Source organism: Zeus faber, assembly GCF_960531495.2.
Source record: "Zeus faber genome assembly, chromosome: 19".
NCBI lineage: Eukaryota > Metazoa > Chordata > Actinopteri > Zeiformes > Zeidae > Zeus > Zeus faber.
This window is the reverse complement of record NC_137206.1, coordinates 1,577,466-1,603,137: the sequence shown is the minus strand read 5'-3', so window position 1 is coordinate 1,603,137 and position 25,672 is coordinate 1,577,466. Positions and strand designations below refer to the sequence as shown.

Here is a 25,672-nt window from a genome sequence, read left to right as displayed (position 1 = left end):
ACCAGTCAATCATCCACCAAAGTCCATCAAGGTTCACCCTCCACATAGATAGAGATAAGCTCCTTCCAGTTTACTCTTAAAATGCAATAATCAATAAAGCAGCAAAGCTCATGGTTGTTGTTCAGGGTTATCTATCACTGGTCACATGCCAGAGATGAACAACAGCCCTGCTGGTACCTGGGGGTGCGGGGCCCCATCACCAGCTGATGGGATGGGCCCCCAGTGGCCACTGGGCCCTGGTGCAGCTGCACCAGTTACACCAGGTCCATACACTGCTGCTGCTACAGCCAGAGCAGCCCCATTGACTTGAATTGAATTGAGTCCATTGGGTTCCATTGAGTCCATTGAGTTCCATTGTGTTTTGTAGTCATGAGCGCCCAAGGAGACATCAATTCAAGACCAAGTTCTTGGAGGAGGTGGGGAGTGAGTCAACACAGAGAACCAAGGTTTCTTGAGTCTAAAGCTGCTTTTATACAGAGATCCCTCAAAACTGCAGTAAACCCGCCAACCGGTCAAGACCCATCAACCCGTCAAGACCCGTCAAGACCCATCAACCCGTCAAGACCCGTCAAGACCCATCAACCTGTCAAGACCCGTCAATCCATCAACCCGTCAACCCGTCAAGACCCGTCAAGACCCATCAACCTGTCAAGACCCGTCAACCCGTTAATCCGTCAAGACCTGCCAACCCCTCAACCCGGCAAGACCTGTCAACCCCTCAACCCGGCAAGACCTGTCAACCCCTCAACCCGGCAAGACCTGTCAACCCCTCAACCCGGCAAGACCTGTCAACCCATCAACCCGTCAACCCGTCAAGACCCCTCAACCCATCAACCCACCAACCCATCAAGACCCGTAGTTTTTACCCTGAACCAAACAACTCCGTGTGTGTGGATTTACGGTGGCATTCGGGCTTTACAGACAGGGGGGCGTGACGCGTAACAAAAAATTGCGCCGGCAGCTAGTGCCACGTATAACGTGCACGTCCAGCAGCGGACATCAATGATCTGGTGTGATCAATAGCTGATCACCTGGATTCCAATGGCAACAGAAGCCCTTCTTTTATTACCGGCGTTAATTATTCATATTTAATTACATTATTATACAAATAATAACCTGGAGTTGCAACTTCATCACCTGACCATCGGCGCTAAGTGTACCACCACGTCCCAATCCTCCATCTGCTTCCTCGCTACAGGCACCAAACTGCCTCCATGCAGTTCATTAATAGAAACAACAACTTTGATAGCAATGCAGGGTTTTTATTTGAGCCCTTCTAGGTCGGCTCTGTCACTGCGGTGCAGAACTCCAGGGTCCGGCAGCCGCAGCAGACACAGGCAGTAGAGGCTCCTCGCGAAAGTAACATCCTGCTGTAATTCCTTGGGGTAGGATGGCAAAAGGTTATAATATTTTAACTTTGCGTGTCAAATGCTGTGTACCGTTGCCGTTGCCCTCAACCAGGCTGCCGCACCCCTGTCCCGGCACACCGGCCGTCCCTTCCGCACGGACGTAGTTTCAGCCCGGTTTGGGCTGTGCGACTGCCTCCGCTGCCCGTTCGGTGCCTGATCAACATTGCCCCCCACCACTGGGTGTCGGTACCTTTCGCACAGAGCTGCGAGGCCCACCTTTTCCCACCTTGAACAGGCTGCGGTTGAGGCGAGAGGGAGCGAAGTCTGAGTCTTTCAGGTGATGAGTCAAGTCAAGAGCGACGGAGCTGGACGTTGAGTAGAGACCGGGCACTGGAGCAGCAACACGTCCTTGACTGCAGCAGCGCTCTATCCTCACGGCGAGGATAGAGCGTCAGACGGGCACGGGGGACATAAAAAAATAAAAAATAAAATAAATGATTATCAAAATTAAAACCATATTAGAACCTATTCTGATGCAAGGCTGGCTGAAGTAGTCGGAGTTCAAGTAGTGTTTGCAGAAGTGGGACGTTTCTGGTCATGTTTCGTTTTGATGAAGCAACGTCTTAATGAAACTAGTAGTTTCATTTTGATTTGATCGGATTTAAATGACTTTATTGAACGGAAATGAAGCACGTTGCCGTTTCGAAGACATTTCAAGATTCAAGATTCAAGATTCAAGATTTTTATTTGTCACATACATATACATACTTCCATACATATATGCAGTGAAATGTAATGCAACGCACCCGGTGATAGCACACAAGAAGTCCTAGGAAAAAGTACTAAAATAAAATAAAATAAAAAGTAGAAAATTACTTTCTAATAGACCGACTAACTGACTCCTAAAACGTAATACAGTAAGTGGAATACTTATAGAATAAGATAAAAAATATATAGAATAAAATACAATAAAAAATAAATTGAAATAAAATGGAATAGGTTGAAGGAATATGTATATACAGATATGTGCATTTAGGTGGCATGTGAATTAAAGTGGCATGTGAATGTGAATAGTGTGAGGTAGTGTTTGGGATAATACAGCACAGTATACAACAGTACGGCGCAGCAATACGGCATCACGAACAACCCTGAACAGTGATACAGTATGCGGAACAGTATGCTACATACAGTACAGTAGGTAGTGGAGCCTAGTGCATGGCTCAGTTAGGACCCCTGGTGAGGTCAGCGTTGACAGTTCTGATGGCTTGAGGGAAGAAACTCCGTCTCAGTCTCTCTGTTCTCGCTGCGTGACTGCGGAGGCGCTTGCCTGACCGCAGCAGCTGAAACAGTCCGTTGTTGGGGTGATGAGGATCCTTCATGATCCTACGGGCTCTGCTACTACACCTCCTGGTGTATAACTCCTGCAAGGGGGGGAGGGTAGTTCCAGTGGTACGTTCAGCTGAACGCACCACCCTCTGCAGGGCCCGCCTGTCCTGGGCAGTACAGTTCCCAAACCAGGCAGTGATGTTGCCTGTCAGGATGCTCTCCACTGCTCCAGAGTAGAAGGACTTGAGGATCCTCACCGAGACCCGGAATTTCCTCAGCTGCCTGAGGTGGTAGAGACGCTGCCTCGCCTTTCTCACCAGAGTGTCTGTATGAACAGTCCATGTTAAGTCCTCTGTGATGTGGACTCCCAGATATCTGAAGCTGCTCACCCTATCGACAGAAGTCCCATTAATCCACAACGGCGCGTGCGTCCTCGATTGTGATCCACGCCTAAAGTCCACAATCAGCTCCTTGGTTTTGCTGACGTTCAGGTGGAGGCTGTTGTCCTGGCACCAGAGTGACAGGTCAGCCACCTCCTCGCGGTAGGCCTTCTCATCGCAGTCGGTGATCAGGCCCACGACCACGGTGTCATCAGCAAACTTGATGATGGTGTTGGAGCTGGACCTGGCCATACAGTCATGTGTGTACAGGGAGTACAGTAGGGGGCTGAGGACGCAGCCCTGGGGGGATCCTGTATTCAGGGTGAGGGAGCTTGACATGTACTTCCCCACCTTGACCACCTGGGGGCGGCCTGTGAGGAAGTCCAGGATCCAGGTGCACAGCGGAGCATTCAATCCTAGCTCCAACAACTTGACAGCCAGTCTGGTGGGGACTATGGTGTTGAAAGCTGAACTATAATCAATGAACAGCATTCTCACATAGGCCCCCTTCTGGCCATCCAGATGCGTGAGCGTGGTGTGCAGTACCTGAGAGACCCCGTCATCCGTGGATCTGTTCTGCCGGTACGCGAACTGCAACGGGTCCAAGGTGCGGGGGAGGGAGGCGCAGATGTAATCCTTAATCAGCCTCTCGAAACACTTCATGACCACCGAGGTGAGGGCCACCGGACGGTAGTCATTCAGGCAGGTTGGAGAGGCGATCTTCGGGACAGGAACGACGGTGGACCTCTTGAAGCAGGATGGGACCACTGATTCAGCCAGGGAGATGTTGAATATTGTGGTGAACACCGGAGCTAGCTGGTTAGCACAGGTCTTCAGTACTCGTCCAGATATGCCGTCTGGACCCGCAGCTTTCCTGGTGTTCACCCGCATCAAAGCCCTCCTGACCTCGTGCACGGACACTGAGAGTGCGCGCTCATCCCCAGCGGTGTAGCTCCAATTAGCCGGCGAGCTAGCGGTGCTGCTGCCAGACTCGAACCGCGCATAAAAGGAGTTCAGTTGGTTGGCCAGGGAGGCGTCCACACTCGTGGCTGGGGAGGAGCTGCTCTTGTAGTTTGTTATTGTTCGCAGCCCCTCCCACAAGCGTCTTGTGTCCCCCCGCTCCATCTGCAGCTCCACGGTGTCTCTGTACGTCCGTTTGGCGTCCCTCACCGCCCTCCGCAGATTGTACGACGCCGCTTTGTAATTGTCCATGTTACCAGATACAAGTCCGTCGTTGTAAGCGGCCGTGCGCGCATTCAGAGCACAGCGGATGGATTTATCAACCCATGGTTTCTGGTTTGGAAATATCCGAACTTTCACCGTAGGAACGATTTCATCCGCGAGCGTAGCCACAAAACTCACTACAACCTCCGTAAACTCGCTGACGTCACTTGAACTCGCTTGGAACACGTCCCAGTCTACGTCAGTCAGAGCGTCCTGAAGCGCAGCCTCTGATTGGTCCGTCCACCGCTTCACTTCCCTCGTCATCACCAGATCCCGCGCGATCAGAGGCCTGTAAACAGGAAGCAGCGAGATCGCGGCGTGATCTGATTTCCCGAAAGCAGGGAGCGAGACGGGCTTGTATCCGTTCTTGTAAGGAGTGTAACAATGGTCCAGAGTTCTGTCTCCCCTGGTGGCACACGTGATGTGTTGGTGGAAATTCGGCAGAACTTTTTTCAGGTTGGCCCTGTTAAAGTCCCCAGTCACCACCACAGCCGCGTCGGGATGTCTGTTCTGAAATCCGCACAACACATCGTACAGAACCGACAGAGCTGCGTCGGTGTCCGCTTGCGGTGGGATATAAACGGCTGTAATGATGACCGTGCTGAATTCCCGGGGGAGATAAAATGGACGGCATAGTATGGTCAGCTGTTCCAGGTTCGGCGAGCAGGAGTGGGAGAGGAATTTGGTGTTGTTGGCGTTACACCAGCGGTTGTTTACCATTAGGCAGACGCCTCCACCTTTGGATTTCCCCGACTCTCCCGTTCTGTCGCCGCGGAACACGGAGAAGGCCTCGGCTGGACGTATGGCTTCATCCGGCACCAGTGGGGTCAGCCATGTTTCCGTCAGGCAGAGGACGCAACAGTTCCTCGTGTCTCGCTGGAATTGAATCCTCGCTCGAAGTTCATCCATCTTGTTCTCCAGGGACTGGACGTTAGCAAGAAGGATGCTTGGCAGAGGTGGACGGTAAGGTTGCGTCCTCATTCTGACCCGAATGCCGCCTCGTTTACCTCGGTGCTTCCTCCGTGGGCCGGCTCGTGGAACAGCGACTCCATTTCTGTTGTAGTTGTTGTTGCGAGTGTTCCCGCGTAGGATTTCCGCCGGCCACTCTGCTCCCACGGATAAAAAGTCCCAAAGTTGTTCGTTTAGGGAAATTTTTATATCCATGAGTGCATCGCGGCCGTATGAGTTAATTGTTGATGTTTTTCTGGCGAACATTGTGATAAAAAAAGGAAAAAAATACTAAAGAGTAAGAAAGAAACCGGAGCGCCGGCGCAGGCGACCGCTAGGGGCGTCGCCACTATCGCCACACTGGGCTCCCGAAGCCGCCATTTAGACTGATTTTTAAATATTTAAACTGATTTGACTGATTTGATTTTTAATTGTTTGTCTTGAGAGAAAGACATTTAAGAAAACTTGATTTTTGAATCCGACTCACGTTGTTATTTGCAGATGCTTTCACTGATATTTGAGTTCATATATTTTAAAGTAACAGAACTTTCACATGAACTGTATTTTGCATCCCATAATGTGTCTGGGTAAATGGGAATCCTGTCTTTCCCCAGTACAACAGATTAGTTTGCACAGCTGGATATTTACCATTTTCCATGAATGACAGTTTAAAGCTCCTTTCAAATAGTGTTTGCAAATTGTGAAGAGCAGTAGAAGATGGACATTGGTGGAGGTGACGTCCATGTTGTTGATGATTCTTCAATGAACCAGACTCCTTCACTTCCTTTTCACGTCAGTTCCAATGAGAAACTCCAGCCACGTCGCTTCCGCTCGTCGTGTCGAACCCAAACTTGTCGCAAATTGTTCGAAAGAACTCTGAGCGCGTCCCGGGGGCCTGTCGCCAGCGTGTTGGGGGTAAAGCGGCTTCGGGAGCCCTGGATGTCTCACCCCCCCAAAGCGGTCTCACTGCTCCCTGCGTGGAGAGTTAGACGGCGTCAGTTCTGCGTCTCTGTTTCCACAATGTGCTGAGTCGTGGATGTGGCCGAAACCACAGAGTGAAGACTCCAGAGAAAAACACATCCTGTTATTAAAGATGGACGACCACGCTGAGCACATGTTGAGAACACAACACTGCCTGTCTGCCTGTCTGCCTGTCTGCCTGTCTGTCTGTGTGTCTGTCTGCCTGTGTGTCTGTGTGTCTGTCTGCCTGTCTGTCTGTCTGTCTATCTATCTATCTGTCTGTCTATTTATTTATTGTTTTTCTGATATTGTGTTTTTTAGTTTATATTTTGTTGTTTATCTTGAGGTTTTCTGTAGATTGTCATATTTTATTTGTCTGTGTATTATTATGATCATTATTAATTCATCTTATTAACAGTAAATTCACTACTCACTCCCTGCAGCCTCATATCCATTGAAATATAAAGGACAGTGTCCTCTTCCTCCTCCTCCTCCTCCTCCTCCTCTTCCTCCTCCTCTTCCTCCTCCTCCTCCTTCTCCTCTTCCTCCTCCTCCTCCTCCTCCTCCTCCTTCTCCTCTTCCTCCTCCTCCTCTTCCTTCTCCTCCTCTTCTTCCTCCTGCTCTTCCTCCTCCTCCTCCTCCTCCTCCTCTTCTTAGTAGTAAGGCACCTGGTGTCAAGCACCCAGGCACCCGGCGTCAGGCCCAGGCACCCAGCGTCAGGCACCCAGGCACCCGGCATCAGGCACCCAGGCACCCGGCGTCAGGCACCCAGCGTCAGGGCCCGTCATCAGGCACCCAGGCACCCGAAGTCAGGCACCCAGGCACCTGGCGTCAGGCACCCAGGCACCCGGCGTCAGGCACCCAGCGTCAGGGCCCGTCATCAGGCACCCAGGCACCCGAAGTCAGGCACCCAGGCACCTGGCGTCAGGCACCCAGGCACCCGGCGTCAGGCCCAGGCACCCAGCGTCAGGCACCCAGGCACCCGGCGTCAGGCACCCAGGCACCCGGCGTCAGGCACCCAGGCACCCGGCGTCAGACACCCGGGCACCCGGCGTCAGGCCCAGGCACCCAGCGTCAGGCACCCAGGCACCCGGCGTCAGGCACCCAGGCACCCGGCGTCAGGCACCCAGGCACCTGGCGTCAGGCACCCAGGCACCCGGCGTCAGGCACCCGGCGTCAGGCACCCGGCGTCAGGCACCCAGCGTCAGGGCCCGTCATCAGGCACCCAGGCACCCGAAGTCAGGCACCCAGGCACCTGGCGTCAGGCACCCAGGCACCTGGCGTCAGACACCCAGGCACCCGGTGTCAGGCACCCAGGCACCCAGGCACCCGGTGTCAGGCACCCAGGCACCTGGCGTCAGGCACCCAGGCACCTGGCGTCAGGCACCCGGGCACCCGGTGTCAGGCACCCAGGCACACGGCGTCAGGCACACGGCGTCAGGCACCCGGCGTCAGGCACCCAGGCACCTGGCGTCAGGCACGCAGGCACCCGGTGTCAGGCACCCAGGCACCCGGCGTCAGGCAACCAGGCACCCAGCGTCAGGCACCCTGGCACCCGGAGTCAGGCACCCAGGCATCTGGCGTCAGGCACCCGGCGTCAGACACCCGGCGTCAGGCACCCAGGCACCCGGTGTCAGGAACCCAGGCATCAGGCATCAGGCACCCAGAGTCAGGCACTCAGGCACACGGCGTCAGGCACCCAGGCACCCGGCGTCAGGCACCCAGGCACCTGGCGTCAGGCACCCAGGCACCCAGTGTCAGGCACCCAGGCACCCGGTGTCAGGCACCCGGCGTCAGGAACCCAGGCACCCGGCGTCAGGAACCCAGGCACCTGGCATCAGGCACCCAGGCACCCGGCCTCAGGCACCCAGGCACCCAGTGTCAGGCACCCAGGCACCCGGTGTCAGGCACCCGGCGTCAGGAACCCAGGCACCCGGCGTCAGGAACCCAGGCACCTGGCATCAGGCACCCAGGCACCCGGCGTCGGGCACTCAGGCCCCCCGGCGTCAGGCATCCAGCGTCAGGCATCCGGCGTCAGGCACCCAGGCATCCGGCGTCAGGCACCCGGTGTCAGGCACCCGGTGTCAGGCACCCAGGCACCTGCCGTCAGGCACCCGGCGTCAGGCACCCAGGCACCCGGCGTCAGGCACCCAGGCACCCGGCGTCAGGCACCCAGGCACCCGGCGTCAGGCACTCAGGCCCCCCGGCGTCAGGCCTCCAGCGTCAGGCATCCGGCGTCAGGCACCCGGTGTCAGGTTGGAGCTGGTTGGTTTGTATCAGTGATCGATAAAAAACAGATAAAGTGGTTGTCATGGCATCAAGGCAATGGAAGACAGGAGAATAGTATTGGTCTACTGTATGTTGGACTGACAGACAGACAGACAGACAGACAGACAGACAGACAGACAGTCATACAGACAGACAGGCAAACAGATACAGACAGATAAATAAATAGATAGATAAACAGACAGACAGACAGACAGGTACGTAGGTAGATCAATAGATAGAGGCAGACAGACAGATAGACATTTTATTCATGCAGGGTGGGGATGCACAGGCAATAATAAGAAATATAAATAAAAAATTGAAAGAATTGACAATATACAATAAAAGTAAAGAAATCACAAAAAATAAAAGAAAACATCAATTCTGTATCAACAATTCACATTCTGATCAGAAGAAGGAAAACATCAGCGGGTTTTTACTTTAATAATAACAGATTATTACTTTAACAATTACGCTTTCTGTATGTGCGATGATAATTATAAATGTAGTTCTAATTACAATAAGTACAAGCAGATGTGGGTCCACAGGGTTCAGGGGGGTGCAGGGGCCAGGGGTCAGAGGCCAGGGGCCACTCTGTCCGGGCGTGTTCATCCCCTGCAGAGGAAGGAGGAGGCGGAGGAGGAAGGGAAACAGGAAGAGCGCTCCGCTGCTTCCTCCGCGGAGAGGGGAGCCCCCGGCCTCTGCGCGTGCGCTGGATTCCCTTCCCCGCCTCCGCTTCCTCCCGCGCCTGCACCTTCCAGACGGTCCCTGGGCCGCGGGGAACTTTCCAGACGGTCCCTGGGCCGCGGGGAACTTTCCAGACGGTCCCTGGGCCGCGGGGAACTTTCCAGACGGTCCCTGGGCCGCGGGGAACTTTCCAGACGGTCCCTGGGCCGCGGGGAACTTTCCAGACGCAGCTCCTTTTTAAACAGGACGCGTCGCCGCGGTCGAGCGCTCGGTTCGTGTGTAATCAGCAGCTGATGAAGACCACGTCGTCACTTTACAGCTGCGGCCCCTCACGCAAAGATAATCGCCCGCAAAGTCCGCGTATTGAACATATTTCTATTTCTAACTTCACCACAGGTTTTTTTGGATGACTTTTGGGGGATTGGTCTCTGTTTGGGTTGAGAAATGTTTTCTTTTCTTTTCTTTTTTCCTCAGTAAAATGTCTTTTGCCACGTTTGAGATCCGTTGTGGCGAAAGGTTCGATTCTTCTTTGGGATTCGGTCCCTGACGAGTCACTCCGTGAAATGAGCCGTTCGACGGAGACGGAGGAGTCGGTTCGGCCTCTGATTTGAGCACTGAGGGGAATTCTCACAGGAAATCGTGTCATTCTGGAACGATTCTTTATTTTGGTGGAAGAATGCAAACTGTTCACGTCAGGAAACACTTTAGCGTCATCCTCTTTAAGACGTATTCATTTTGCAGTTGCGTGTCAGCGTGAGTCACAGAAACAATTGAATTTTTCCGTCCAAATTACTTATTTTGGTGTAACGTGAAAGTGTAAATCAGCCACATTGAGTTGGATATGAATACCTTGGACTTACTAGTTACTTGGATTTAAATCCATTTGAGCTGCATGGGGGCAGGTTTGGATGATTCTAAGGGGCCTGTGACTGACAAGGGCACAAAAAAATGAATGAATGGAATGTTGGATACATTTTTGTGGCGGGAACTTTTCCAGGGAATTATTTGAACGTACGAGCTGCAAGCTCCAGGTTAAATAGCCCCCAGTCCCCCAGTCACGCAGTCCCCCCAGTCCCCCAGTCACGCAGTCCCCCAGTCACGCAGTCCCCCCAGTCCCCCAGTCACGCAGTCCCCCAGTCACGCAGTCCCCCCGTCACGCAGTCCCCCCAGTCCCCCAGTCACGCAGTCCCCCAGTCCCCCAGTCCCTGCCACATGTGAATAAGGGGAGTTGTGCCACATAGCTTTCTAAGCTGCATGTCAGTCTCCAAAAAATAAAAAGTGTTTTTATTTGAGGTGTATTTATTTTATTTAGTTGAACAAATCAAATAAAGCCCCCCTGTGCGTCCCGTGTCACGCATGCCCCCCGACCCCCTGACCCCTGTCACATGTGCATAGGGGAGAACCGGCCTCCAAACAAAACATTACATTGATCAGACGCTTTCATCCAAAGCCACTTACAATTATTCAAACAGCGACGGACGCAGCCATCAGGAGCAATGAGGGGTTAAGTGTCTTGCTCAAGGACACTACAGCATGCTAGCAGGAGGAGCCTGGGATCCAACCAGCAACCTTTAGATGACTAGACCACCAGCTCTACCTCCTGAGCCACCATCCCCTGTCCAAAACAAATAAAAATGGGGTGTTTTTATTTGATGTGCGTTCACTTTTTCCCGTGCCGCGTCACGCATGCCGGGGGGCCTTCACCCGCTCACTTTTGCCCCGAGTGACTCCAGACTCCCGAGTCATCTAAAAAGATTCGTTCGCTACGAGCGAGTCGTTCGCGAGTCCCGCGTCAGCAATGGGCCGAGCGACCAAACGCCCAAACGTCCTGCCGCAGCTGCGGGACGGGCCAGTTGACACCAGTTGCTCCGGTCGCTGTTTACTTTCTGTCGTTTCACTTCTCGCTCCGTTCGGTACTTTCTCCACAACCCCCCCTCCCCCGTGTCGTGCAGCAGCGGCCCCCGGGGTTTGGGCTCCAGGATGCGGGACTGACCCGCGCGGGGGGGGCGATGGCATCGGCCGTGTTCGAGGGAACGTCCCTGGTCAACATGTTCGTGAAGGGCTGCTGGGTGAACGGGCTCCGCCGCCTCCTGCTCAGCCCCGTGGCGGCGGAGGAAGAGGAGTTCTACGAGATCCGGACGGAGTGGTCCGACCGGAACGTCCTCTACCTGCACAGGAGCTACTCGGACCTGGGGAAGCTGTTCCAGAGGCTGCTGGAGTCCTTCCCGGAGGACCGCGCGGAGCTGTCCGAGTCGCCCATCATAGAAGGTGGGTCACACATTCAACACATTCAACTCCAAATGATAGGAAAACAAACAAAAATGAACAAAAACAACGTATTTTATTTCTGATAGCCCTGAATTTGGTGGAATATATTTTTTAAGAATATTCCACATATTGACTCATTGAATCCCCCCCTGAATTGTGCTCATTTAAATAGTCATATATTTTATGATATTTATTATATCTATTTTCATTGTATTTTATACTATTTTATATTATAATTAAAATCTTCCGATTTCAAGATAAGATCAATGAAGTATTTTTATATTTTCATCTTAACATGACAGAATCTTTATGAAATAATCGAATGAAGCCCAAACAAACATGCACAGACAGTCTCTATTATGTGAATTAGTACAGAATATTAAAGTTAAAGTGGTAATCCATCAGATTATAAAAATTAAAAAAATCTCGTGTTGGACTCCTTTTTCTTTAAAGGAAAGAGCAATTTGATGTATTTGCGTTATGCACGCACTGCTTTCTTTATACGCTGTTGTCATCGTTGGTGGCGGGGTCCGCCGCCTTTCCCGGCCAGAATGCAAAGGTCTGGTGTGCTTCGAGAAGTGAAGCTGAGCCGCGGTGAGTCTGGCAAAGCGGCGAACACGACCTCCATGCGGTCAGTGAACTGTCGACGTTTGTGAACGTTCACCAAAAAAGACGTTTCAAGTGGAATTCTCTGAGTTGCGGGGGAATCCGGCGGGAACCAGGGACCCACTAGTGGAGCCTTGGACAAGGTTGTTGATATGAGCGGTTGTAAAAGATGGCAACCAACATTTTAACAACGCTGAAGACCTGCAAATGAATCCTTTAACGCCAGACGTTCACCGAGCATGATACTGAACCAGAATCAATGAAGTTCCCTGCTTCCGCAGTGTGTTCAGGCTTTCAACATGTTTTAACGTCTCATTGACCTACGTGTGGTTCCGACAGTTTAAGAAGGAACTGGTCCGCCCCAGCCCCGGTATCGAACCGGTCACCCGGCGGATGCCGCTCTGAGACACCTGGGAGGCCTTAATATTTATATATTTACGGTATTTATTATACAAAGTTTCTTTATGATATATATATTTCTATTTGTATAATTTATTTTTAATTACAATTAATCTCTAATAATTTAAAGGTAAGAATGAATACAGTCAACAGCAAACAAAAAACATCTCCATCTTAGGATCAAGGTATAAAACGCGGGCAAATAGCCTCTTGTGTGCGTGCGTGCGTGTGTGTTGTAGGATCTTAAACGGGGATTTCAGTCGGATCCAAAGGCTCAACAGTGGTGTGAAGCCCCCCAGCCGTCCCCCTGGTCTCAGTGAAGAGTTAACTCTGGAGAAGTTGTGCAGTGACGCCCCCCACAGTCCCGGAGCCCTGACAACGTTGCCCCGGCGCTCGAAACCCAAACTGGCAACCAAAGCCGGTGTTTTGCGCTGGGTTTGGCCCGTCTCCCGGCACGTACCCCCCTCCTTCCCTCCCCAGTTTAGGACTGGAAACACTCACTTCCTTCCCTTCCACTTGAAAGTATCTGTCAGCGTTGATGACGGCCGCTGCTTCCCTGCCTCCACCGCTGTGCAATGCATTATGGGAAGAGATGATGCGTTGGGACCTCGTGACCCAGGTTCCACTTCTTTTCATTCCGTTTATTTTTAAATAGTATCGTCTGTGAGTCAGAGACCGATGACACCCGGGGACCAGGGTCTAAAAAAAACCCCAAATCTCTGTCACCCCTGTGTGAGGTTTCATTTTCTACCCTCGAGCTTTTTAATTCCCACTCACATGGGAAGTCCTGTCGGGACGTCGTTCCTGCTGGCCCTGCTTTGCCCGGCGTGTTTGCTGTTTCAGAGCTGCGTCCCAGCAACAGGGGGAGGAGGAGGAGGAGGAAGAAGGAGGAGGAGGAAGAGGAGGAGGAGGAGGAAGAAGAGAAGGAGGAGGAGGAGGAAGAGAAGGAGGAGGAAGAGGAGGAGGAGGAGGAGGAGGAGAAGGAGGAGGAGGAGGAGGAGGAGGAGGAGGAAGAGGAGGAGGAGGAGGACAGGGCGGCAGCCGCTTGGAGCCTGAAGTCATGATGACATAGATGGTGTCACACTGGGCGGGAGAGGAGGGAGGGACGCTCTTTATTTGCACCCGTGGACTGAAAAGGACACGAAGACACTGACCCCCCCCCCCCCCCCCCCCATGGTTGGTTGAACTGTCTGGACGACAACAGAGTAGTTTCATCAGCTGGACATTTACCATTTTCCATGAATGAGAGTTTAAAACCCTTTTTATGGTGTCTGCAAATTAAGAAAAAGGTTTTGATTTATTGAGAGTGAATAAGATGACATCCAACGTTACCTATGATTAACTTAATTATTTATTAATTTATTATTTAATAATAAATATTATTATTGTTATTGTTGTTATTATTATTATTATTATTATTATTTTTTTTTTACATTTATTTATTTATTTTAAATTTTATTTATTTATCCATCTATTTATTTATTTGCTTATTTTTGTATTTATTTTACCGTGCTGTCAGCATGCTGGACATACAACACAGTATTTGTTCCATTGCATCTAGGACAGAGTTAGTTGCCAGTGGAGTTCAACTTGTCAACCTGCAATGAAACTATTTATTCATTCTTTAATCATCAACAACTGCTGCAATAACTCTGTCCTGTGACGAGCTGTGGACGAGCAGAGCACAGCTTTATATTACACAACCACCACCAACCCCCTCTTTGGAGAACCATCTTACCATGTTTTAACTGATCACTACTCCAAGAGGGGGAATCACCACAGGTGAGACAAATAAACATAGAAACAAACAACATGTACATGGAAAAACATAAACATAGAAACAAACATGTACATTGAAAAACATAAACATAGAAACAAACATGTACATGGAAAAACATAAACATAGAAACAAACATGTACATTGAAAAACATAAACATAGAAACAAACATGTACATGGAAAAACATAAACATAGAAACAAACAACACGTACATGGAAAAACATAAACATAGACACAAACAACACGTACATGGAAAAACATAAACATAGACACAAACAACAACAAGTACATGGAAAAACATAAACATAGACACAAACAACAACAAGTACATGGAAAAACATAAACATAGACACAAACAACAACAAGTACATGGAAAAACATAAACATAGACACAAACAACAAGTACATGGAAAAACATAAACATAGAAACAAACAACATGTTCATGGAAAAACATAAACATAGAAACAAACATGTACATGGAAAAACAAACAGAAACAAACATGTACATGGGAAAACATAAACATGGAAACAAACAACAACAAGTACATGGAAAATCATAAACATAGAAACAAACAACAACATGTGCATGAAAAAATATAAACATGCAAACAAACATGTGCATGGAAAAACATGAACATAGAAACAAACAACATGTACATGGAAAACAAAAACAACATGTACACGGAAAAACAAACATGGGAACATCAGATGACATGTATTGAAAAACAGAGTAAATTAAGTCCAAGAAAACTGAAATTACAATTGGTCATGTGACCTCTTCCTCTCATAGTTATGGCAATAAATGAGGGAGAAAAAGAGAGGGATGCAACCAGGAGGCTGCTGGGGTGTGTGTGTGTGTGTGTGTGTGTGTGTGTGTGTGTGTGTGTGTGTGTGTGTGTGTGTGTGTGTGTGTGTGTGTGTGTGTGTGTGTGTGTGTGTGTGTGTGTGTGTGTGTGTGTGTTGTATAAGGTTGGTATCATATCGTAGCCTCCAAGCAGCAGAAAAGGCCCTGAAGCCTCCCCTGAGTCGTGCAGCCGTACAGACGCTCCTTGACCGCAGGGAACGTCCGAGGAGCCCGCCCTGCAGCCACAGAAGACCCCCCGGCCCCCGGACGAGCCGGAAGCCCGCGGAGCGACCCCCACGCCCGGCCCCCGAGGAGCGTAACCCCGTCCGAGAGAGCGGGAGGAGACCCTGCACCCCTGAGGTGCAAACATACAACCCACCGGAGCCAGGTCCCACGCCACAACCGCCCACCGCAACCGGCAAGATGCCCCACCTGACTACAAGTCCCGAGCACCTACCCATGTAGCTGCAGGACACACGGATGACAGCCCACACGGATGACAGCCCACCCGTCGACGCCCGCAGACACCAGACATGTGGATCCCCCACCGCCCCCTGCACCCAGACCGCAGCCGGCACAGAGAAGCCACGCAGCGGCAGCAAGGCCGACCGTCGCCTTCCGCACCCCAACCCACGACGGCGAGCGGCCTCCAAGGGGCCCTGGAAAGTACACTGCGGCGCTCCCCGACCCGACAGCACCCGTCCCGCAAACCTTAGGCCCATTGTGTGGTGTATGTACTGAGTTGGAGTTATTATTTTCTTATGTGTTACTCGTTAACTTCTTTTTAGAAGTTAATGAGTAATGAGTTCCAATAATGAGTTAATGAGTTTTAATAAAAAACTTGACGGACGTAACTTCCGGTCGCAGTGTCCGACCCAAACTTGTCGCATGAGGACGTGGAACTTGGAAAATTTGATTTGAACGCATCTCGGAGCCGACTGCAGAATCCGACTCTCCTTATTAATGAATGGACTTCCGGTTTGTTCTTATCGTTTGTTGCATTCGATGTGAAGTAGGCTTAAAGAGGACCTCGTGTGCTCCTTTTCAACAAGTTAATAAATTGTCTCTGAGGTCCCCAAAATATGTTTTAAAGCTTTTTGCTAAAAATACAACACAGGTTATGCATTCGAGCCATTCTGACATGCCTCGATGTCGTTAAAAAACCCATCCCTTCAGGGCCTTTCGTTGGGGTTGTATTGGCGAGGACATTTAAAACAAAATAAACATCAGATGGCGATACAATGACCTCATACCACCTAAAACATCCCACAATATCAGGTCTGGAACAGTCATCATGGAGATCCAGTACTTTAACATTGAATGTAGATCTTTTTTAAGTAGTCATTTGGATTTTTTTGAAGTTTGAAGTTAATCTCTCTTAAGTCTCTTTTCTCAGCGCTGATGTAGTTCATATGTAGGTTCCAGCATTTTTTCCATATATGACAACAGACACACTTAGAGTTCAGTGCAATTAATGGGGACCAATCCACAATCTACACTAAGTGCAAAAACAATCTCCACATTTCAGGCAAAGACAACGTGATGCCACAGCGCTCTGACACTGCAAGGAGTTATGTCTTGAAAATAAGTTCAGTTTTACTGCCTAATTTGCTGTTTGTTGCTGCCGTTTTCATCGCTGCGCCGCTGTGTTGTTACCGGTGTTAGACCCAAATGTGTGACCTGCCGAATTGTGGTCCGATTTCCAATTGTGGTGAGCAAAAAAAAAAAAAAGTTGTTTTACAAAACAGCAAAGTCAGTCACGGCCGTGGCTTCATGTTGCTTTGCCTGAAATGTGGAGTGAGTTTTTACACTGAACGCAGGTTGTGGATTCGTCCCCCACTTTGCACTGAACTCCAGATGCAGCATCCAGTTTGCAGAAGAGGCTGAAACTGGCCCACATGCTACATGTGGGATGAGTGAAAAACAGGCATAAACTTCCAAAAATTGGAACTCTTCCTGGAAGTAGATGTGATTTTTTAAAAAAAAAAGTGATATTGTAATCCATTGTTAATATTGATAATCGTTGGATTCATTGAAATTGGCCAAGTCTTCCATCTCCCAGCATGTTCTTGTCTTTCTCTGTCATGGAGGGTCCATCATCATTCATGACGAACCATCGTTCACCCATTCATCCAAAAGCTCTTTCCACCGAGAAATTCATGAAAAATATGCATTTCTAGACAATTACTGGCATTGAACACACACACACACACGCACACATGCACACACATACACACAGACACACACACACACACGCACACACATACACAGACACACACAGACACACACAGACACACACACACACACAGACACACGCACACACACAGACACACACACACACAGACACACACACACACAGACACACACACAGACACACACACGCACACAGACACACGCACAGACACACACACGCACACACACAGTCACACACACACACACACGCACACACACAGTCACACACACACACACACGCACACACACAGTCACACACACACACACAGACACACACGCACACACACACAGACACACACACACACACAGACACACGCACAGACACACACACGCACACAGACACACGCACAGACACACACACGCACACACACAGTCACACACACACACACACGCACACACACAGTCACACACACACACACACGCACACACACAGTCACACACACACACAGACACACACGCACACACACACAGACACACACACACACACACAGACACACACAGACACACACAGACACACACACACACACGCACACACACAGTCACACACACACACACACACGCACACACACAGTCACACACACACAGACACACAGACACACAGACACACACACACACACACACACACAGACACACAGACACACACACACACACACACACACACACACACACAGACACACACACAGACACACAGACACACACACACACACACACACACACACACAGAGACGAGACAACGTGTTGGACAGTCTCTCTCTCTTCTTATTGATTGATGCTTCCTGTTCCATCTCTGTGGCTGATGGTGTGATACAGCGTGTGGTTGTCACCATGACGACGGGCGGTGGGAAGATAACATGGTGTCACAGCGCTGACATGTGTTTATCTGATTTTCTGCACAAGGTTTGTGTGTAACAAGCCGACGATGATTAGGACGAGTGATGACCGTTGAGATAGGGCTCTGAAGATGACTCAGAATGACATACTTCCTGTTTTGCAACTGTTTCCTCCTCATTTGTTTTCCACGCTGGACGCTCTGTCGTCTTTGCCCAGTCTACTACTAAAAGATTAAAGAAAAAGGTTTGAATTCATATTCGAGGTATTCTGGCTGAAATACCCAGACACAACACGACTGTTAAAAAGTGAAAGTGCCACGTTTAAGACTCTTAAATGTTCTTTAAGTATTAAAAGTAAAAGTACTTGGCATTGCCAGTGTCCTGATATAACACTGTCTAAGTGCTGCTCGTTTAGCTTTTTATACTGCAGATCCTCATTTGAATTTACAAAAACATTGTGCAGATGATGTCATAGTATATACATTTTGTATAGTATAGTATATACATTTTGTATATACAAATATATATACAAAAATAAGTCCTGAGTATAAAAAAAAAAAGTATATATATGAAGTGTATTTGTTTATTTGCTTTACTTAAGTAAGTAGTTGAAAATTCAACTTTAGTACAGTACCAAAGTACTTAGTACAAATACTTTGAGTGAAAGGTATCTTTAAATGTGGAAATGGTTTCCAGTGAAGAGCGGTCGGTATCAGGGAACAATTTGGCAGATTTGGGGCTTTTTACATGAAAAAAATCCCAAAATGTCCCCCAGAGAAGAGATGATGGCATAATGGCTTCCTGCAGGAAGCACAGACAGGAAGTTTTGGAGGGAACTCACTTAGGGAGGTTTTTGGGAGAAAAACACAGGTGTGTGTTGTTTGTGATGTGTTCCATGACGTTTTTAGGGGTCGGTCGTAAATATTAACTTTGTGAAAAACACTATAGTTTCATAGGATGTCATCCTTTTTTTTTTTTTTTTTGGCCCCTTGATATTGTTCAGGCCAAAATTCTCTGAATTTTGAAGCCAAAAACCTGGAAATCTGGAAAACCAACTTCGGCATAACACACAAACATGGTTGACGTCTTGTTTGAACTGCGTTGCCACAAAGACCTCAGTGTTGAAGTTTCATCCAAATCCATCCACATACGGAGTCAACATTAGCGAAAAACCAAACAAATTTAGATATTACAGAGACAATGCATTTGACGCCGGAAAATGTCCAAACCGGCTAAAACTATCTGGAACACATACTTAGGCATAAGCTACGAACATGGTTGAGGTGTCGTTTAAACCGGTATGTCACAAAATTTAAGATTTGAGAGGTTTATTCGTCACATACATATACATACTTTCATACGTATACATACTTTCATACATATATGCAGTGAAATGTCAATGCAACGCACCTGGTGATTACACACAATATGTTCTAGACTGAACACAGTAGCTACCTAAGAATTTTTACTTGACTAACTAACTGATTCCTAAAACGTAATGCAGTAAGTCGAATACTATAGAATAAAATAAAATAAAATAAAATAAGAACTCAAAGGTAATGCAGGGTGGGGGTACAAAATAGATAAAGGGAATATGCTTATGTATATGGTATGACTATTAATGTATATACAGATATGTGCATTAAAGTGGCATGTGAATAAAGTGAGGTAGTGTTGTGAGATATACAGCACAGTATACAACAGTACGGCGCAGCAATATGATAACACCGAACAACCCAGAACAGTTACACAGTATGCGGTACAGTATGCTACATACAGTACAGTAGGTAGTGGAGCCTATGTGAGTGACTCAGTGAGGACCCCTGGTGAGGTCAGCGTTGACAGTTCTTATGGCTTGAGGGAAAAAAACTCAGTCTCAGTCTCTCTGTTCTCGCTGTGTGACTGCGGAGGCGCTTGCCTGACGCAGCAGCTGAAACAGTCCGTTGTTGGGGTGATGAGGATCCTTCATGATCCTACGGGCTCTGCTACTACACCTCCTGGTGTATAACTCCTGCAGGGAGGGGAGGGTAGTTCCAGTGGTACGTTCAGCTGAATGCACCACCCTCTGCAGGGCCCGCCTGTCCTGAGCAGTACAGTTCCCAAAGCAGGCAGTAATGTTGCCTGTCAGGATGCTCTCCACCGCTCCACAGTAGAAGGACTTGAGGATCCTCACCGAGACCCGGAATTTCCTCAGCTGCCTGAGGTGGTAAAGATGCTGCCTCGCCTTTCTCACCAGAGTGTCTGTTTGTAAAGTCCATGTTAAGTGCTCTGTGATGTGGACTCCCAGGTACTTGAAACTGCTCACCCTGTCAACAGAAGTCCCATTTATCACCAAGGGCGCGTGCGTCCTTGGTTGTAATCCTCTCCTAAAGTCCACAATCAGCTCCTTAATTTTGCTGACGTTCAGGTGGAGGCTGTTGTCCTGGCACCAGAGTGACAGGTCAGCCACCTCCTCGCGGTAGGCCTTCTCATTGCCGTCGGTGATCAGGCCCATGACACCGGTGTGCTCAGCAAACTTGATGATGGTGTTGGAGCTGGACCTGGCCACACAGTCATGTGTGTACAGGGCGCACAGTAGGGGGCTGAGGACGCAACCCTGGTGTATTCGGAGTGAGAGAGCTGGACATGTGCTTCCCCACCCTGACCACCTGGGGCCGTGCTGAGAGGAAGTCCAGGATCCAGGCACACAGCGGAGTATTCAGTCCGAGCTCCTTCAGCTTGACAGCCAGTCTGGTTGGGACTGGTATTGAAAGCTGAACTATAATCTATGAACAGCATTCTCACATAGGCCCCCTTCTGGCCATCCAGGTACATGAGCGTGGTGTGCAGTACCTGGGAGACCGCGTCATCCGTGGATCTGTTCTGCCGGTACGCGAACTGCAACGGGTCCAAGGTGGGGGGGAGGAAGGCACAGATATAATCCTTTATCAGCCTCTCGATACACTTCTTGACCATGAGGTGATGGCCACCGGACAGTAGTCATTCAGGCAGGTTGGAAATGCGGTCTTCGGGACAGGAACGATGGTGGACCTCTTGAAGCAGGATGGGACCACTGATTCAGCCAGGGAGATGTTGAATATTGTAGTGAGCACCAGAGCTAGCTGGTTAGCACAGGTCTTCAGTACTCGTCCAGATATGCCATCTGGGCCCGCAGCTTTCCTGGTGTTCACCTGCATCAGAGCCCTCCTGATGTCATGCTCATGTCATGTCACACTGAGAGTGCACGCTCATCCCCAGCGGTGTAACTCAAATTAGCCGGTGAGCTAGCGGTGCTGTTTCCAGACTCAAACCGCGCATAAAAGGAGTTCAGTTCATTGGCGAGGGAGGCCTCGATACTTGTGGCTGGGGAGGAGCTGCTCTTGTAGTTTGTTATAGTCTGCAGCCCCTCCCACAAGCGTCTGGTGTCCCGTTGCTCCATCTGTAGCTCCACAGTCTCTCTGTATGTCCGTTTAGCGTCCCTCACCGCCCTCCGCAGATTGTATGACGCCGCTTTGTAATTGTCCATATTTCTAGATACAAGACCGTCGTTCTGTAAGCGGCCGTGCGAGCATTCAGAGCGCCAAGGATGGATTTATCGACCCACGGCTTCTGGTTTGGAAATATCCAAACTTTCACCGTGGGGACGATGCTGTCCACTAACGTAGCCACGAAGCTCACCGCTACGTCCGTAAACTCGCTGACGTCACTTGTACTTGATTGGAACATGTCCCAGTCGACGTCAATAAGCGCGTCCTGAAGCGCAGCCTCTGATTGGTCCGTCCATCGCTTCACTTCCCTAGTCACCACCAGTTCTCGCGCGATCAGAGGCCTGTAAACAGGAACCAGCGAGATCGTGGCGTTATCTGATTTCCCAAAAGCAGGGAGTGAGACGGTCTTGTATCCGTTCTTGTAACGTGTGTAACAATGATCCAAATCTCCCATCGCTTGCGGTGGAATATAAACGGCTGTGATGATGACCGTGATGAATTCCGGGGGAGATAAAATGGCGGCATGAGATTGTCAGCTGTTCCAGGTTCTGCGAGCAGGAGTGGGAGAGAGACGTGGTGTTGTTGGGGTTACACCAGCGGTTGTTTACCATGAGGCAGATGCCTCCACCTTTGGATTTCCCCGACTCCCCCGATCTGTCACCGCGGAACACGGAGAAGGACTCGGCTGGACAAATGGCTTCATCCGGCACCAGTGGGTTCAGCCATGTCTCCGTCAGGCAGACGACGCAACAGTTCCTTGTGTCTCGTTGGAATTTAATCCTCCCTCAAAGTTCATCCATCTTGTTCTCCAGAGACTGAACATTAGTAAGAAGGATGCTTGGCAGAGGTGGACGGTAAGGTTGCGTCCTGAGCATTCTGAGCCGAATGCCGCCTCGTTTACCAGAGAGTGTTGGCGCGTAAAATTTCAGTCGGCCACTCTAGTTCCACGGATAAAAAGTCCCAAAGTTGTTCTTTTTGGGAAGTTTTTATATCCACGAGTGCATCGCGGCCATAGGAGATAACTGCCGATGCTTTTTTGGCGGACATTATGATAAAAAATGGAAAAAAAAAAACTAAAATGTGCGAAGTCGACCGGAGTGCCGGCGCAGGCGACCGCAAGGGCAGGCGCCACTATCACCACGCATGCACAAGGGACTGGTGGATTAAATTTCATCCAAATCGACCCACATACAGAGCAGATATCAGGGAAAAACCGACCAAATTTGACCCAAAATATTCAGTTGGTCTTGGTTAACTGACACGTCACACGTCTGGTTCTAAAATGAAGGAGATGAGATTTACAGTAAGATGCTTTATGTGTTCATCATATTATTCACTATAAATTATATTTACAGTAAGATGCCTTATGGTGTCATCATATGATTTACTGTAAATAATATTAACAGTAAGACGCTTTATGACGTCATCATATTTACTACAAATGGTATTAAGAGTAAGACGCTTTATGATGTCATATTATTTTCTATATTTCTTTTACATTAAGATGCTTTATGACATCATATTGTTTACTATAAATGATATTTACAGTAAGATGCTTTATGACATATTATTTACTATAAATGATATTTACAGTAAGACACTTTATGAGGTCATCATATTATTTACTATAAATTATATTTACGTTCAGATTAGATTCAACGAATTGTCATTGCACAGAGTACAAGTACTGAGGCAACAAAATGCATTTCTCTGCATTTTACATCCTAGTAACTGGCGTTTCTCGGAGCAGTGGGCTGCCATATATTTTTTTGTTCTATATTTGTTATTATATATTTTTTATATATATATTATATAATTTACAACTCATATTTAGGCCCAAAAGTAACATATAGAGACTTGATAACAATCTTTCTTACCCTTTTCACTATCGACTTTTATTAAATCATTGAGCGTGGAGGAAGCTCCAAATAGATTATATAGAAATTATGACATATTTCAAACCCATTTAGGTACATTTATTATTAGGTATGTCAATTACATATCAATATATCAGTATCTTAAAAATGGCCCATGATCCCCATGTACATATCACATGCTGTGACCTCACATGGGGCCGCGAGCCCAAGGTTGAGAATCTCTGGGGTAGAAATACAAAGTCAAAGGAGGGAACACTGACAGCTCCCATTCTTAGATTAAAATTATGTCTCTTGTTTTGTTTTTGGAAAATTTGAGCTATACGGTGACAAACCTTCCATAAAATATTCTTCTTGTCCCACCTACAGTTAAATATTTAAAATTAAAATTTAATTTATTCATTAATTTATTATTTTTTATTTATTTTGTGTTTAAACATTTTCAAATGGAATTAACAAATACGAAACACGGTAAAATTCCTTAACTTTGACAACATTTTCTGATACCCTAATTGGACACGGTCCCTTAATTCAAGGCACTTTAAGGGTCGATACATTCTCCATCCGTTATTTCTTCCGTGCGTCTTCTTTTAATCTTTTTTTCGACCACAGTCCTCCTCCTCCTGATATCTGTAGATCTTCGGCTGCTTGTGTTTCGATTTCGAATTGAGAAATGGTGGTTAAGCTGTTTGCAGGGGAAATAGCCGAGTTGAGTCTCTGGGGGAGGAGTTATCTCCGGCTTTGTTTCCTTTTGACATGTTTAGCAGCCTTGTGCCATTTCCATCCCGGGCTCTGGTCCCTAAATCTTTATTGAACGCCACAATGAAAATTCTTCGCTTCAAACGTGACGTGATTTGTTGGTGTTAAAGCGACACGTTGGGGTCATCAGAGAGTTAAAAGTCAGTGTTAAAAGCTTCATGGTGATGCTCCCGGCGCTGATACATTGCGTTGCAAATTCTCAAGGGGGGAAGCGGACATCGTGCCCCACATCCGTACTGGCATTCTAGCCTGCTATTAAGCACACCTCATGAATGCCTAGTACACGGACAAAAATGGGTATCGATTTTTTTATTTTTGGAAATGTTTTTTTTTCTTTGAGTGTAACATATACCAAGAGAATCAAATGTATTTGTGACCCACCACAGCAAAAGCCGCCATCTCCTGCATTTCTAAAATGGACAGCAGCACCAAATAATTTGAAAAAACCTTTGTTGAAGGAAAATTCGATTTTTCCAGGTTCGTGTTTCTTCGTATTTTTTTTAATCTCTTAACATATTCAAAACAGAGTTTGATTTATAAATAGTAGAAAAATGTTAAACGGTGGAGTTAAATATTCCCGTTAGATGACATGGAGAAATGCAGTTCATTTACCGAGACGCTGAACAACGCTGAATAACGCCGATCGATGGTTTCCTTTAAAGCGAGCGTCCAGGTGAAGATCATTCCTCCATATTCCATGTGATGTGAAGTCACAATGTGAAACCCTCTTGATAGAGTTCAACCTTTAAGTCGTACTACTTTTACACACACGGAGCTACTGTTGTGAAACGGCGAAGAAGAAAAACCCTTCGCGTCACGCACCTACGTCACTTCCCTAAACAGACAGTTAAAGCGCAGCACGGGGGTGTTCCGGTCTCACTTGTCTGTGAAAACTTTCTTCTCCGTATCGTTATGGATTACGTGAAGCGGGTGGAGGAAGCTCTGAGTCATATTTGGGATCTTAATCTGACCAGTGCGATAGATCCAAGTCAGTGTAAGCAAAGCGTACTGGATGTCATTTTCAGAGAGTCGGTTCTCCCACAGCGACGTGGAGAACGACAGCGATGCTGATTGTGATATTACTATGTACTTGGAGAACAGAGAGTACTTTTAAACTCCAAAATAATTCCACTTTTATAAAACATGTATATTCTTACTGTTAAATAAAAGCTTTTTAAAAACAAAATTAGTTGTGTTGAGCTGTTCGTGATTGGCCCATTCAGCAGTATGTTAAGTAGCCATGTCGTTTTGTTGGTCCTCCAAACCATTTGCTTGTGGGAGCTGGCTGAATGAAGCTGGTGTGGGTAAAACTTTGAAGGTGATTATGTCAGAATCACAGTTTGCCAAACCCTTGTCATTAACAAGTCATAGCTTTTAAAATATTTGCTTGATTTGCGCAAGTGACACCTTGTTTGGAAGCTCTGATTCTCCACGTTCAAATGATGCAAAAAAGAAAAAAATGCGAAATCCGCCA

General features: G+C 48.2%; 1 protein-coding gene across 1 annotated transcript in view; it reads left to right on the top strand.

The window, feature by feature from the left end:
• The first annotated feature begins 10,997 nt into the window (after positions 1-10,997).
• pxdc1b (PX domain containing 1b) overlaps positions 10,998-25,672 on the top strand; it is an 18,469-nt gene continuing 3,794 nt past the window's right edge. Inside the window, 1 exon segment of the mRNA XM_080020338.1 lies at positions 10,998-11,411. Coding sequence (XP_079876464.1) covers positions 11,149-11,411 — 263 coding nt within the window. The 5' untranslated portion in view covers positions 10,998-11,148.